The sequence below is a fragment of the Nanorana parkeri genome, unplaced genomic scaffold, assembly GCF_000935625.1.
Source record: "Nanorana parkeri isolate BGI_ZX_2015 unplaced genomic scaffold, ASM93562v1 scaffold2142, whole genome shotgun sequence".
NCBI classification, from domain to species: Eukaryota; Metazoa; Chordata; class Amphibia; order Anura; family Dicroglossidae; genus Nanorana; species Nanorana parkeri.
In genome coordinates this window covers 94,066-111,180 of record NW_017308410.1, presented here as the reverse complement: position 1 = coordinate 111,180, position 17,115 = coordinate 94,066, and the positions used below count along the sequence as shown (strand labels likewise).

General features: G+C 41.9%; 1 protein-coding gene across 1 annotated transcript in view; it reads left to right on the top strand.

Annotated features, from left to right (window-relative positions):
* The window catches only part of NDUFAF7 (NADH:ubiquinone oxidoreductase complex assembly factor 7), a 102,364-nt gene extending 85,470 nt beyond the window's left edge, over window positions 1-16,894 (top strand). The window contains exons 6-10 of the mRNA XM_018572823.1: window positions 980-1,038; window positions 2,759-2,872; window positions 9,340-9,483; window positions 15,382-15,555; window positions 16,665-16,894. Of these exons, the coding sequence (XP_018428325.1) occupies window positions 980-1,038; window positions 2,759-2,872; window positions 9,340-9,483; window positions 15,382-15,555; window positions 16,665-16,853 (680 nt within the window). The 3' untranslated portion in view covers window positions 16,854-16,894. The remainder of the gene's footprint in view (window positions 1-979; window positions 1,039-2,758; window positions 2,873-9,339; window positions 9,484-15,381; window positions 15,556-16,664) is intronic.
* Window positions 16,895-17,115: the final 221 nt, after the last annotated feature.

The following is a 17,115-nucleotide window of genomic DNA, read 5'->3' as shown; positions in this document are numbered from 1 at the left end:
ATATATATAATCTCCCTTCTTAGTAAGCATATCCATTAGGGTACACATACCTGTCAGGTTCTACTCATGGAGCAACGGGTTTGGGTGGAAGGAAGTAAAAGATCCGGTCGGTCCGGTCCCAATCTCCTGCAGCCACCTTAATGCCCCCTGCTCGCAGGCCACCACCGTCGTGTCCTATACCTGCTAAACACCCCCTCCTAAATAGCCCCCACCGCCGGCATAACGCCCCCACACCTGAGTGTATTTGGACGTCCGTCGGCGGTGTGAATTTCATCTACGCCTGTGCAGTAAGCCTGCGCACTGCACTAGCGTCCCGCTGCCACTATGGGAACTAGGAACATCAGCAACGTAGCAGGCCGGGGGTGGCCTGTAGGGTCCACCCTTGGCATGGATTCAGCCTGCGCCGTGAAGCCGCGCCTGCGCATTGTGCTTGCGTCCTGCTGCCGCTATGGCAACGAAGGACAGCAATCTCATAGCAAGCCGTAGGTGGCTTACGGTGTTCCCTTCCAATAGCCTGGTGGCATCTTCTCTATGTTGTATGTTCTCCTAGCTATTACATATATATATAGAGGATATTAATAAATAATAATAGAATGCAGAGGCAATTCTTTAATATGATAAAAAGTAGATACATTTATATAGTCTTACAGATACAACCGGTCCTTTGAGGGCAACCATAATGCTGATGCGGCCCGTGATGAAATTGAGTTTGACACCCCTGGTGTAGAGCCAAGGATGAGCAAGGGGGTCCTGTAACCTGGTAGAAAAGCAAATAATGAAAGTATTTAGGTGCATTTTTATCTATAGTGCTCACTTATTTGATTTGTAAGAAAGTTCCCTACCTAGATTTGTTAAAACAGCAATTATGTCTACAACTGATATAAGACTGAAAGGCTAACATGTATTCGATATAATTTAATATTTATGATTATATTTTTTTAAATATACTATTATATTTAATATGTTCTTTTCTTTTTAGGTTATACATTTTACATAGCACATGAATTTTTTGATGCTTTGCCCATACATAAATTACAGGTACTACTTTACTTTTGTACTTTTATGTTCACAGAATTTTACACATACAAGTTATATTGCATTTTGACATTTATAACATCAAAATGTCTCCTGCAGCACCAGGGCCCCATGATAAAGCTTTATTTTATCATACCGTTCTAGAGTATATACAAACTTCTAAGCATAGAATCTTTTTATCGTTTTTAAACCATCATGATGTTACTTCCAACATTGCCATGAGGAGAAAATAGACAAACATTCATGAATCAATGTCAGAGCTTCCCCTTCTCACTTCAAGTTGACACTACTACATTATTAGGCTAGCCATACGTATGACATGGTAGTCAAATGGTCATAGACCGAACAATTGTAGTATAAACATGCAAGCCCATACTGGCTGAGCATACATGTTTATGGCCAGACACTTCTTGTCATCTGTATCTTGAAGGGACCGTGAAGCTGCACAGGGGCCTTTTGGAGCATAGGGACCAGTTTACTTGAGCAGAGAGACACTGAGATCCTATGCTCATTTAGATCTGAGCACTTTCTTTTTCTTGGACATGTGAGAAGTGAGAGACATGCCAAAACCATTTTCCAGTTTGTAATATCTAAGTAGTTAGGCAAGGAGTACATCCTTCCTTTCCTGCCAGACCAGCTCTTGACATGAGTGCTTCTACCATTTCCTATTAATATTTTTCACCTGTAAGCAAATTAGGTGTTTGCTGTACAAGCCTAGCTGCATATCATGGACCTTGAGAGAATTCACTTCCTCATAAAGGCTACTCGTAACCTGTATTTATCTGCCTTTTTGTACACAAGGAATATGAATACATGTCTTTACCTGGGTATTAAATGAATGAGAGAGCCTTAAATTGTTCTTCAATGGGGGCCATTTGCTAACTATGTCCATCACTGGTGGTAAACCTTATACACACAATTCCAAATCCATTTGTTATCAGGTCAGGTATCAGTAATTATTTGTCTCATAAAGCAACAACCCCTTTCTCTTTTTCTCTTTGTCATCTACAGGTCCATAGGATAATGTTTTAGATGCTTCTAAACATGTTACTAGCAGACCTGACAGCAGGCAAAAAGTAAATAATCGCATAATGAAAAACTTTGAAATATGTGGTTAGGTTATCTTGTAACTGGGGAACTGACTACATTTTTTGGCATTTCCAAAATAACGAGTAGATTTATCTTGATGTAATGACTTCCTGGCCTAGACCTTCATGGACCTCCTAGGAATCACACTTATCACATTTACAAAGACAAATATCACAAGCTTCCATACTTTTTTTGTTTGGTAGGGAGGAGAACAAATATTGAGACAGGTATACCATCAGGTAGTGTCTATACATATGTTGAAAATACAGTCAAACGTACATTATGCACCATCATATTTGCACACATAGAAATGTCCAGTCCTTAACAAAGTGTTAGAATATACAGTATTAGTCATGAACCGTCATTCTATTGTAAATGTAAAAAACATGTTATTCTATTTAATGCAGTAGATCAGGGGTGGCAAACTCCGGCCCTCCAGCTGTTGTGGAACTACAAGTCCCTTGAGGCTTTGCAAGATTCTCACAGCCACGGGCACGACTCGCAGAGGCAGATGCATCATGGGATTTGAAGTTTCACCACAGCTGGAGGGCCTGAGTTTGCCACCCCTGCAGTAGATGATAAGAATATATTTTTCCAAACAATCTTACAGAAAAAAATCTTGATTCCCTCACAGAAAATCCAAGATAAATGGAAAGAAATACTAGTTGATGTTGATCCAGAGAATCCACAAAAATTAAGATTTGTTCTTGGTTCTGGCTGTTCTCTTATTGCAAGAACATTTGTTCAGGTATTTGTATGTAACTTTGATAGAAATATATTATTTTGCCTTGGGATCTTAAAGCATAACTAAACTGAACAAAACAAAATTGATGTATTGCAGCTTACCTGTCGTTGGATATGGTGGCTGCATTACTTTTCTTTTTTCGGGTTAAGAACATTTTCAGTAAGTACAGAAAACACCTGTTGATCTTGACAGAAATGCAGTTACTTATTCACTTCCTTTGAGTTGAACTGGAACTACTCCCATTATTCCATATGTAGTGAAGACAATCAAAGGCAGACATGTTTGAATTCCAGCCAGTGTGACAACCGTAGCTCTGTCCATAGATATTGAGTGCAGACACAGAGGGACAGGAAGTGTGATGTTAGCACAATTAACAGTTGAAAATAATGTAGAAAATGCCTGAAAAAAGAAAACTAATGCGGGCAACTTTTCTTAGGACTTGTAAGCTGCTCCCTTCCTTGCTGAGCAAGGGTAACTGTTCATCACATTCTCACATAATTCATTCCCACAGCTACCTCATGTATAATTTCCCCTCCTCTTTTAGATTGTAAGCCCTCAGGGGCAGGGCCCCCCTTACCATCTTGTCTTGAATTTTCTTCCTTATATTGTAAAGCGCTGCGCAAACTGTTGGCGCTATATAAATACTATGTAATAATAATAATAATATTAGTTTAGGGGTTAACAAATAAGGGGACATACTTACCCTAGCCCTCCGGGCCAGTTCACACCATATGCAGTTGTGATGCGGTCCGTTTATTTTGACTGCTGCAGTCAAAATACATCGCAATGCTTTCCTATGGGCTTTCTTGTGCTTAATTCACACCATTGCCATCCATTCAGGTGCAGTCAGAAAAAGTACTGCTTGTCCTATTTTACCTGCATCACAACGCAGTGCAAACGCATATAAATGCATGTCAAAACGGATCGCAGTGCAACTGCACAGACGCACACAGTTGTGATGCCGTTTCTGGTGTGAACTGGGCCTTACTCCTGCAGGCTTCCTCCCTGGCTTTGCGACCAGTCCCATGAAGTCACTCCTCATAGCTGCTTGCCCAGTCACAGCCTCTCAAACGTTATCACTTACAATGCAAAACCAGCAGTCTAGTGTTGTATTTGAGGACTTGCCCCCATTCTGAGCGTCGAGGACAATGAAGGAGAGCTGTGACTGCCAGGAGAACATGGTAAGTATTTATTTTTTCCTCTAGATCAAACAAGTAGTTAACCCTTGCTATTCAAGGGGGGCAACTAAATTAGTAAATTGTCAATGGTGACTGGAGATCAGTTTTAATGTAAACTTGTAGCCTGGACAAAATGATAATCCTGTAAGAACTGTTGGGTACTCGGGCACCATAAGCTTCCAGACTTGTTGCAATGACCATCCTAACAGTGCTGCTGGGTGCCCTAACATATTCTGAATCCTTGGTATGAGGAAAGGAGCCATTAACTTCTTCCTATCCCACAATACAGTGCTTGGTACCTAAGCAACTTTTACCAGCCACTGTCACAAAGGAGAGAGTTGGTAAACCTATGCAAAGACTGACTGATAGTGTTTGCCATGCACACTTGGTTACAAGGCTTATTGTAACCAGCACGGTATAGTCTGGCATCTCTGGTATTTCTTTAGTTTTTTTTCTCAAGCACCTACAATCATCATGTATCTGATCAGCTGGTTCCAACTCTTTCAGCTCAGCTTTCCTGAACTTCCTGTTCTGTACAAGATCACAAAGGACAGCACAGTGTCCAGCAACTGTCCAACTACCAGCTAGGAGAAGGGAGGGGGGGGTGTCTTGCCTTTCTGTGTTTGTGGAGACACAGCTTACTGGGTCCATAGGACCCTGCAAGGGAAAATGAGCCACCCTAAAACAGGATATCTGGGCCAGTGCTCAGGGAACCAGCTGAATCTGCAGAAAATTAAAACTTTTAAATATCAAGGAGAAACATCCATTGTAAGTGATTCAGTCAGCATTTGAAATTGCTTAAAAGCATTTTGACTTTACTATCACTTTAAACACTGTAGGTGTCCTTTAAATAGATCTATTTAAATGAATACATGCACAATACATTGTACAGTTTTCATCATTTTACTGGAAGGAACACGTTAACCTTTTACATGTAAGTGTTGATGGTTGATTACAAATTGTATCTCAGGTTGCCATCTAGTAGGGACTCTTATGCTGGGTCCTAGATCTCTCTAATTGCTGTGGCCAGTACAAAAACGAAATATTGGTTTCACACTTTGGGGAATATTTATAAAGCAATGGATGTGGCATTCATCAAATGTTCACTGCAGGTGTAGCTTCCTGGTGCATGCATTTTACATTTCAGTTGATTCACCTGCAGTGACTGTTTGTTGAATGTCACATTCACTTTTTTAAGCTGGCCATACACCTTACAACCATCGCATGACTTTCGTTGTGTGATGGTTGTAAGGTCATTAAAATTTCATACGACCTGCCCATCTCGGACAGGCAGATCGTACTTGCGATCATCGCAAGCCCTCCCCGTTGAGGGGAGGGCTTGACGATGATTGCAATGCTGAGCAAGCAGTGTGCGCGTGCGCACATCAGCCCGTGCGGCTTTGGTCTTCCAAGCACACTACTAACCCGGCCGAAAATTGTACGATTTTTGGCGGGTTTTCCAGCGTGCTAGGAAGACGAAAGTAGATGCAGTGGCACGCTGTCCAAACACCTGTCGATTATTGTACGATCGCGGGATCACCCCTGATTATTGTACGATAATCAGCAGGTGTATAGACACCTTTATAAATATGCCTCTATTTCTGATCACTTTTTCATAATTAAGAATAAAAAAGGGTGGCAAGATGTTAGAGATAATTTCATTATATCCTAGTGAGAGTGGTATAGGCAATAAACTACTTCTGCAGGGAAACATTCGTTTATTTCTCCCTAAAAGATCATAACCAGCCTCCAGGTGATGTTTACATTGAAGTAAGTTTTTAAATAAACTGTGCTGTTTGTACCTGAATTGGGTTTTCTGTTCTACCTGTATAGTATATGTATAGTAGTGTATGATACTGGCAATGAAGTCATAGACATCAGTGCAGTTGTTTTTTTCACTAACTGAGCCACATTTTAACCCCTTCATGACTGTGAGGAACTGCTGAGAATCAGCAGTTACCAGCATTACAGAGGCTAATATAACTCGGCACGTACAGTGTACGTGGCCAGTCATATAGCCACTTTGTGACGGGACGTACACTGTACGTCTCCCGTCACGAAGGGGTTAATGCATATGCAGTTTGTGTTGCTCACTATGTATCACCTTACTAGCCAATAAATACTACATACAGTATAAGCAGCCTCACCTTTTAACCTCTTGACAATTAAAAATGTACCTCTCTACACACGTGTTCCCCAAAGAATGGATTGTCCAGTTATCCCTCTCTTAGCCAAGAACTCACATGGTTTCTACCTTTTGGCTGAAAAATACAGTAGCTTTCATTATAATAAACACTTGAGGTGCTACAAGGGAGTGGCCACTTGTTATATCTAAAGCTGGCCATACACCTTGCGATCGTCTGATGATCGAACCGTCGTACGATTTGCGTATGTCAGCTCCATCCTGCCCCGGCCATCGCACAGTTCAATCAGCAGTAATTTAAAAAAAGCACCTGGACGAATTGCGGTAATCGACCGCACATATTTTTGTTTGCGCATAAGCAGTGTAAAATCGTATGGATTTTGACTTATGGAAACGCCACCAACCTTGCGAAAATCATACGATCGACCAAAGTTTTCTAACCTGCTGGTTAGTCAAAAGGCGATGGATTGTACATTATTTGCAGTTGTACACTGCCCATCAACCTTACGAATATCAGACGAAAGCGCATTCGAAAATCGGCCGATATTCGTAAGGTGTATGGGCAGCTTTAAAGTGTATGTAAAGCCAAACATTTGTATCCTGGGACGGCAAGCAGGCATACTGATGAAAGCTGGGAGAAGGGCCTGCAGGTGCCAAGGTGAAATAGGTGCATGCATGGTGGGGAGAGCAGGGGCGGAGTATAGGGATCAGGTGCAATGATAAGCGTGGGGATTAGAGGAGGGGGGGGGGGGGCGGCCTTGAAGGTGCAATAGTGAGAGCAGGAGGAAGAGACATGCAGGCAGAGTACTGAGAACAGGGAGCTAGCTGTGCAGGTGGGAAAAGCAGGGAGTAAGCAAAGGATGAGCAGGTGATCATATCAGGGGGATGAGGGGTCAGGCACTGTGGTGGATGGTGGTTGCCGGGTAAGGGTTATGCAGGGTAAGGGGTAGCCATGCAGGCAATCATGCAGGGTAAGGGGTAGCCATGTAGGTGCGATGGAGAGAGCAGAGTGAGAGAGGCAGTATAGCAGGTGTGGTGGCAAGAGTGGCGTTTATGCAGGTGCAGTGGGGGGTGGTTGTGTAAATGCAGTGGTGGGAGCAAGGTGAGTGGTAGTTGTGCAGATGCAATGGAGAGTGGGGTGGAGGATAATTATGTACTGTATGCACTGTAGTGAGAGCGAGGTGTAGCCCATGCTCACTACACCATGCCTCCAGTCCTTCCCTGACACAAAAAAAAACATTTTGCTGGTGTACCTGGCCTATTACTCCCTGCTCTGACGGCTGCCTGGCGTAGTGCCTGCTGCTGCAGCCGCTGATTCCATATTGCAGGTTATGACAGATTGGGAGAGAGGCCCCACTAGGCACAGTACATACTCTGCATGTCCATCTTCCCTGCACCTTTACTCTTTCTTGTAGTCCCCACACAGACTGGCAGGAGTGCATAGCTTACACTCTTGCAGCTAATGGCTGGCCACACCGACACCTGAATATTACATGTTTTTTCTTCAGAAGCAACTGCTAGATCAGGCAGGCAGGAGTCTGAGGTAACGTAGGGGTGTTGAGCATCAGGGATAAAACTTGGTGGAGGGAGAGAAAAAAGGTCTGCAGAGAGGCATTATTGCAGCAGTAGGCTGATATCCTGCTGTTTGCGTTAGTCAAAGTGGAAAGAAGAGGGAAAAATATGGCCACATTTTGCTGGTAGTAGGCTAATGTCCAGTCAGGGTGGAAAAGAGAGGTCCTGGTAGCGTTTCAGGAGCTATATACATGTGCATTATGAGTGCAGTGAAAGCAATGTCACACACAACCTGAACTTTACAGGAAGTGTCGGGGAATTTGTCCATTGCACACTTCATGTGGACAGCCTTAGTTGAAAGTGTTGTCCATTGCTATAGAAAATGTCAACAGTGATTCCTTGGCTGAAACGTTGTGGCACTTTGCTGCTATAAGACAGCTGAGGGTCAGAAGACCTGCACACTTTTGTTTCCCAGAAGGTTAGAGGAAGTATGTTGCCAGCTGTTCCTCTCACTTCCTGGGGTTTTTTTTAAGATAAGGTATGGCATTGTCCATGAGCCTAATCATGTCTGTACTTCTCTCCACAATACTGTCTGCTGCAATCCACACTACTCATGGTATGGTTTCTGGCTTTTGTATAAATATTTTCTTTATAAATCCTATTTATAAATCTATTATTTCATTGGTATGTTATCTGCAAATACTGGCCACACTGTCCTTTTGGCTGCCATAATGTATACATACATACATGCATATCCAAAATGCCAGCTAACATTTCTTAAATATGCAGAAGTCCAGCAAGTGCTAAGCCCTGCATCTTCCCACCTTTTGCAAGTCCAACCCATTGTCAGAGTTGTGTTGCAACTACAGACTCACTAACAGGTCTATTCACTAACGGGTGAAGAGTTTGGAGAAGGCAGGAGAAGTGAACAATCTGGGCCAAAATAGCTGATTTGGAAACATTCTCCAAATCAGCTCACTTTCCAGTTCAGCTATGTTGTCCTAGATCACTTCTCTTGCCTTTTCCAAACTCTTCACCCTTTAGTGAATAGACCTGTAACTGTTTTCTCTACCACAGGTAAGAGAAATGGCAGTTCATACATGACCCCCTACTTTCTAATTTGTCCATCTATTTTCTTTCCATTCCATGATCAGGTCCTCTTTCGCATTCTCTAAAAACAAATCAAAACAATGTCTGTCAAAACCCCTAAACAACACTTTGCTATTTGTGTTCCCTGACGATCAGCCTCCACTTTACTCCTTCCCCCCTTCAGAAAGAGTTCTCTTTCCCTATGACCCCCAGCTATGCTAAGCCCCGCCCTATCTATGTTCCAAATCACACTCCATCTCCACAATCACTTCATATTCTGCCCCTCACAGCCATGACCAGTTTTATTGCGGTGATATACTGAGCAAAGAATACATGCTCAGCTAACATTTTGTCTGAAAGCCCAATATAACGTATTTAGCCAGTGTAGAAGTGGAGTGGCAGATTAAAAAATGTGTACCCTTTGTTCAGACAAGCATATAGCAATTTATACCTAAACCTATGCTTCAGGAATATGGTTGACATGCTAAGTAGCATGTTTTTAGCTCTTAATGAGAATGTGCTTAAGTTTTTAATATTTTCTTTTGTAGCCTGATGAAAATAGGAATCATGTGGAGGTTTGTCCTGAAGCTGCTGTAATTATTCAGAAGCTTGTAAGCCAGTTAAAAATATATGGAGGAGCTGCTCTCATAGCCGACTATGGACATTCGGGAGACAAGGAAGATACATTCAGAGTATGTGTTTCCTGTTTCAGGTTATCATATGTGGCTAAACATTTTCCATTTGGTAGTTAAAAGCTTTATTATTCTAGTTAATTGGTATGTCATATTTCTGTTATTGTTCCACAACAACACAGCACCAAGAGAGTGTTTACCGCTGTAAAGCAATGATAGGAAAAAAGTGAGAGAGAGAAACAAATTGAAATATTTTACTCCCCTTTACCATAAGTTATTTTTTTTTTTTGTTGTTGCATGGGTGTAAGAGTGATGTGCTGGGCACATTTATTGGGTTTGAATCCAGGTCTAGTGTATCTACCTTTGATTTCCACAACCTGTTGCTTGAGGTAGTACTGTTAGTCTGAAGCCCAATAGTTGGCACTATATGGCTCTATCTTGAGTTGGCATACTTCAAAACCTTTTAACATTCTAAGCTTCAGGGTCTCTAACCTTCCTGTCTCATTTGCTTTGTAATTTCCAAGCTATTTCCATCCTCTTGGAGTGGAATATGGTGCAACCTTCTCCAGCACTGTTGTTTCTTCATTATACATTGTAATTTTTTAAAGACTTCTAGTGGTTTCCTGGAACTGTGAGTTTAAATCATGGCCATCACTCCAGTATTCAGTTCTTCATTCACTTGAACCTGAAGTTTAGTTTGCTTATATTTTGCCCTCCTGGGTTCCCCTCCTCCAATGCATGTTGTGCGCCCACCCACAGCAACATGCTTATACAATTAAAAAAAAAAACTTTTTCATCAGGAAAAAACAGCCGGGGCACAGAATTGTCTCTTGAATCCCAAAAATGCTGTCTCTGTAACCATGTCTACTTGATGCTAGACATTCAGTGGGGGAAGACTTGTTTCTGGACAAGTATGTTTATTACCTAACATATAAGATGGAAACAATTTATTTAAAGTAGTATTAAACTCTCAAACTTTTTTTCAATAATGAATCCAGATGAAGCAACTATACATTGCCCAACAAAGCATTGCTTTACATTTTTGCCCAAACACGTACAATCATCATATTTCTGAACATCTATTTCCAAGTCTCTCAGCTCAGCTTCCATGAACTTCCTGTCCAGTACAAGATCACAAAAGACAGTGCTGACTCCAGCAACTGTTCATCTACTAGCTTAGAGAGGGGAATAGCTTGATTTGCTGTGTTTGTGGAGACGCACGCAGCTACTAGCACACAAAAGGGTGACTGCATAGCACTCTGCTTGAGAAAGGAGTCGCTCTAAAACAGGTTATCAGGACCACTGCTCAGGGGACCAGCTGATTCTGCAGGAAACTAAAACTTTTAAACATCAAGGCATTCATTGTAAGTGATTTCAGCATTTGACATAGCTTAAAATCCTTTTGAATTTATTATCACTTTAACATTCCTGTTCTACAGAAAACATTTTATCTACATGTTACTGCATCACTTCCATTTCACTGCTCTGCCCTTTAACCCCAATGCTTGCACCCATGTTATAATCCACATTTTAGGCCTGAAAATTACTTAAAACCCCCAAACATATATTTTCTGAAAGCCAAGACCCTATAGAATTAAATGGGGGCAGTTGCAAATCTTCATGTTGCATGACATTGGCGCATTCTATTATCAAATCCAAAAATGTACTGAAATAATGCACTTAAGTTAAATTTAGTGGCCCAAAACACTATATAAAACCTTTTTTTTTTTTAAATATGAAAGTTTAGGTTACAACGAGTAAATAGATACCCAACATGCCCAGGTTAGAAATTGTGTGCGTCTGTGAAACTGCGACAGAATTCAGTGAAGTGCATAAACAAGGCTTCAAAAGCCCCTACAGGTCATCAGTTTAGAGATGCCCATTAATATTGGTGCGAGTGTTAGAGCTTTCACTCCTGCGTGCGCGGCGATACCCAATATGTGTAGCGTGATCGCCGTAGGCTCAACCGAAGCGTGTTTACGAGACGACGCGCGTGGTCGCTGGGGCGGGGGACCTTTAAAATAATTCCTCTAGTCACCTTCCAGGACAGCATCAGAGAGGCTCCTCCCACCGGAACAGGAAACACATCACCCACACCCAATAAAAAAAGAGTACAAGCCTTGCATACCTCAGTTTTTTTTGTGTTTCCTCCAGCCAAACAGGACATCATAATGTTTGTTGTTTTAAGCCAGGCCTTCGTGCTAATGAACAGGGGCCTTCCCGGTTCGTGAGTACTGCATGCCTGGGACAGTGGACCTGAGGTGCTCATGGAGGGGGCTTCCAAGACAGCCCCATCTGTCTATAGGTTTTCTTATTTTTGTATGCCTGAGGTTTACTGCATGGATTGCAAGGCGACCATCCTTCTGGTATAAAGGACTCAGTGGAGTCCTCCCTAGTCCTGCGACCTTCCACCATCCTGCTGAGATCCTCCGGAGGGTTGCTTACCTTTCTGGCTGTGATGATTGGGTTCGGTCGGACCTCATGGAGCTTCCAGTTAGGCCACCATTCCCCTGGGCAGCTTCCGTTTAGACCGCCATCTTGGTCCCCGGCTGGTGGAGTGGCGGTGCGGGGGTTCCGGGCCGCCATTTCCTCCCGTGGAGGCTTCATGGTGGCAGCGGGTACGATATGCGACCGTTCAGGTGTGCGTTCAGGACGGAAGTGACTTTTTCGTGCACTTCCGGTACGGCGTAGTTCCGGCCTGCCCCACTTCCGGAGTATGGTCTTTAAGACAGAGGTTCTGGTTGCAGGCACCCACTCGGTAACGCTACATGGACGGTCCCAGGATGGGGGAGGCAGCAGGATGCAGAACCGCTGCGGCTCCCACACGCGCAAGGGGAAGCATCAGAAGCGGGGCACTGGAGCTGGAGTCATCAGGGCAGGAGGCCCTTGGAGCAGACTCATTCACTACGGCAGCATCATCTAATCTGGTGGATCCTGGTGCTAGCAGCTCTAAGGTAGGAGAGGGGGTTTTGGATCCCCCATTCCTATTCTCTTTCTCTGTGTTTGGGGACATGAGGGATGGGTTGACACGTTTTTAAGTTCTGGTATTCATTAGGGCTTTGGTTTGTTTGTGTTTTGCAGACCAAGCCCTCTGAAGGAACTTTGTCTTCCTCTATTAGTAGTCGGTCCAGAAATAAGAAATGTGCAGCATGCAATATTAAGTATCCTTCTTCCTCCAAAAAGCCACTGTGCCAATCATGTGTAGGAAAGCTGGTGGCGGACGAATCTTCAAGCATGTTTAAAGGCCTGATGGACTGTATAAGGGATGAGATGGTGTTGACCTTTCAATCATTCCGCATGGTGATCCAGGATGCAGGGATAATGGGAAGCCATAATGTGGTTTCAGGTCCTTCATGTTCAGGAACGCAGTTAGCCCCAGGGTCGGTTAACTTAAGTATTAGCAAAAGGGCGTCCGTGCTGGCAGATTCTTCTTTTGACACGGAAGACGGGGAATGCGTGGAGTCAGGGAAAGAAGGCTGGTCCAGTCACTGCAGGTATTTATTCCCTTCCCATGAGACAAACGAGCTTCTTAAAGCAGTTTGGGATACGCTAGGACTAGCAGAAGATCAAGGGAATTGTCGGTGTACGACTGTATAAAGGTTTGCAGGCCAAGAAATGTTGCACATTTACTGTACATCAGTCCATTAAAGATTTGATTAAGACTGAATGGGCTGATCCGGAAAAGAGTGTTTTTTGCCTCTAAGCTCAAACAGAGATTTCAGTTTCAAGAGGAGGACGTTGAAGTTTGGGAGAAATGTCCTAGGGTGGACGCATCTCTTGCCAAGTTCCATTAAGAATTTAGACTTGTCGTTTTTGAAGATATGGGGCTTCTGAAAGACCCTATGGACAAAAAAGCAGAGACCCTGCTGAAAAGAGCCTGGGAAGCAGCAGGGGTAGGATTTAAGCCAGCTATGGCCAAACACAGCATGGCCAAACATTGGATGTCTGGCTGGCCCAGTTGAGGTCTTCCGTTCACTGGGAATCTCTTGTTCGGACAAGAACTGGAAACGGTCCTGGATGGATCAGTGATTAGGAAAAAAGGGTTTCCTCTCCCCAAAAAATAAAACAGGAAGTTTTTTAGTGGTCAGTGTAATCACCCATATAAAAAAGGATGCCACAAAAGCAAAGGCAGTTCAGGAACAAGAACTGGGAGTACGAGAAAGGGAAAAGCAGTTTTCTTTTTACTCCTCCTCAACCCCCCAAGACCCAATGACAGGGTAGCCAGGGTGGGGGGAAAGTTGAGGGAGTTCCTGTTTCTTGGATCAGAAATTGGCAGAGAATCCGCTAATCAAAAGATTTTTGAGAGCGGTAGCCAGGGCAAAACCGCCGGTGGCGACTTACTTTCCAACTATCAGTAGTCTTACAAGCTTTCCTGGGACCTACGTTTGAACCAATTGAGACATGTTCCTTAAATGTTCTCGTGCTTAAGACAGCTCTGCTAGTAGCCATTGTCTCGGCTAGGAGAGTCAGTGAGGTGCACGCCTTATCGATTTTGGATCCCTACTGCACTATTCTTCTGGACAAAATCATAATAAAACCAGACCCGGCTTTCCTACCTAAGGTGGTTTCAGTGTTTCACAGAACACAGGATGTAGTAATCCCCTCCTTCTGTACCAATCCATCAAATGAGAAAGAAGCAGCATTACAAGGGATTGATGCCCGGCGTTGTGTGTTGGAACATAAACAAGACAAAAAGCATCAGGAAGTCGAATAATCTGTTCATCCTGTTCTCAGGACCAAAAGAGGGCCTGAGAGCTTCTAAAAGTTCTATAGGAAGATTGATGAAATTGGCTATCCAACAAGCGTATGATCTGCAAAGGCTGAAACCACCAGAACATGTAGCGGCACACTCTACGAGGTCATGCTTGCTTATCCTCTCTGAAGCTGTCCTGGAAGGGGACTAGAGAAAAATTAGAGTTAGGTACCTGGTAACTCTGTTTCTAGGAACCTTCCAGGACAGCAGGGATTCCTGCCCGACATTGGAGAGTTCTACTATATGGTCATATGTTAGTGTATATTTCAAATGGTTTAACAATGATTGTATCCCTCGGTTCTTATATTTTAACTGAGGTATGCAAGGCTTGTGCTCTTTTTTTTTTTATGTGTGGGTGATGTGTTTCCTGTTCCGGTGGGAGGAGCCTATCTCTCTGATGCTGTCCTGGAAGGTTCCTAGAAACAGAGTTACCAGGTACCTAACTCATTTTTTTTTAGATTTTTTTTTTACATTTAATGTATTTAATATTTTTAAAACTTTTCTTTTTTAACTTTAAATGCTATTACATAGGGGGGCTTACAAACTCCTCATGTGATAGCATATTGGCAGTGACAGGTACTCTTTAAGGTGATGCTGGGGGTCTAAAAGACCCCTAGTATCACCTTTACACTTGAAATAAGCTATTGAAGTGCAGATTGCACTTCAATAGCTTATTGCTGGGCTTCAGGAGCCCAGGAGTGACAGCTATGGGACCGGAAGTGATGCAATACGCGTCACTCCAGGTCCATTGTATGGGGAAGAAATCAGTGAAAATAAATTGATTTTGCGTTGCAGTTTTGGGCACTCGAGCTCAAAAACGTTAGCCATCACTGATCTAAGACAAGCCATTTGGAACACCTCTCACTTTTACTTGCTCAACTGTATTGAAATAGGGTACCTGCAGACACACAATTAGGTAAACACAAGATAATGGTAATCTTTGAAAAATATCTTCACTGCTCTCAATAAAATCCATCATGGCATCAGCTACTTTTGGTAACTCTACACATATATGAAATAAGAAACATGAAACACTGTTGTAGTTGTAATAAGAATAGTTACTTCAGCCAATATATTTTCTGATTAGAACTGGAGAGCTTAAGACTGGTTAGGGTGTTATAGACTAGAAATGTGATCTCTTGTAGTGATTGGGTAAAGTGCTGTTGATGCTCAAGATTTTGTTGGTGCTCTCATTTTGTGTTCAGGGATTCCGGTCTCACCAATTACACAACGTGCTGTTAGATCCAGGAACAGCAGACCTTACAGCTGACGTTGACTTTAACTTTTTGAAAAACATGACTGCAAACAAAGTGAGCTTTTTAGGTCCTATCACACAACACGAATTCTTGAGAAATATGGGAATTGATTTTCGGTTAAAGGTAAGATGACTTAAAGTTAATTTTCTTTTATATTCTCCTACTAAGGGATTTTGCGTTAGCACTAAACAGATAGATAAGAAAGTAGGGGAGGTCGAAAGTGAAAACAGAAAAGGGAAGTGTTGACTTATAGAGGAGAAGAAAACATTGATGATGAAAATAAGCAAAGGAGACTTAAAATGTATATATATGTGTATATATTTCTCAAACAATTCATCCCCACACAGCTACCTCCTAATGTATCACTTGCACCTCCCTTTTAGATTGTAAGCGCTCATGGACAGGGCCCTCCTTACCATCTTGTCTTGAATTGTATTGTGATTGTAATGTCTTCCTTATATTGTAAAGCACTGCGCAAACTGTTGGCGCTAAATAAATCCTGCATAATAATAATGTAACTCTAACAAGAGTCTTGTTACACAATGGGAGAAGATTGTAGAGAGATTTAAGAGTATACCAAAGAAGTGAAAGAATTCCAATGAAAGGCATAATGAGGTACATATAATTGTAATTCTAAAACAATATGGTCCCAAAAAGTAACTTAACAAGGTTTGATTAGAAAGTTTTTCCAAGATCAGTGCCTTTTAGGACTTTTTATCCTACTGTTGCTGGCTTGGTCAGTATATAGATCATAGATGAGCCAATTTTTCAAACCCAACCTTAAAGGCAACTTTATTTATTTATTTTGTAGATAGATGTGAAAGAAATTTGTTTCTCCGTATGGTTTGTAATTATATATGCAGTATGTATATTTGGGCAGGTATATTTGCTTTGTTATGCATGCAAGCTATGCTTCCTGGTTATGTCTCTGATCTTCTTACTCACTTCATCAAAACTCATTTACCAAACATGATCTGCCTGATTTGAAATAGTAGACTTTTTGCAGTCGGTTTGTAAAACAGCACCATGGGATTTGTGCTGGTTAGGGTTTAGGTCACAAGATGTGGCACTTGTTTTAAATGGCAAGAAAGGTGTTTTCTCACTCAAAATAATAATGGCATGTGTTAAATCCGTGAAACTTCTTGAATTGCAATACATAGTACTATATTTAGACCACTGTATTGTGCTGATTCATTTTTTTAATTGTTTTTACAAACCAATTATGCTTTCAGGTCCTTATGGAAAATGCTAAAGATGCTGCTACACAGCAACATTTGATAGCGAGCTATGATGTTCTTATGAATCCAAATAAAATGGGAAAACGGTTCCATTTTTTTTCTCTCTTTCCCCACAGTAGACTGGAGCAAGCTTCTAAACTTAAATACCCCATAGCTGGATTTACCAAATTAGAAATGAGCTGATCTGGATATGTTGATTTCATTGTACTGTGTTTTTGTTCATTTATTTAAATAAAAATATGAAATTTGTACAATATTCTGTAACTCATGCAAAATATCTATGCTGTGTATGTATATAATGCATTTATTAACCAAATAAACACACAGTATATTTGTATCTAAAGTGTCTTTTGTGGACTTTTGCTAATGAGAAATGCTAGTATTATGTTACATAGGTTAAGAAATACATGCCTATAAAGTTAAACTAAAATAAATAAATAAAAAC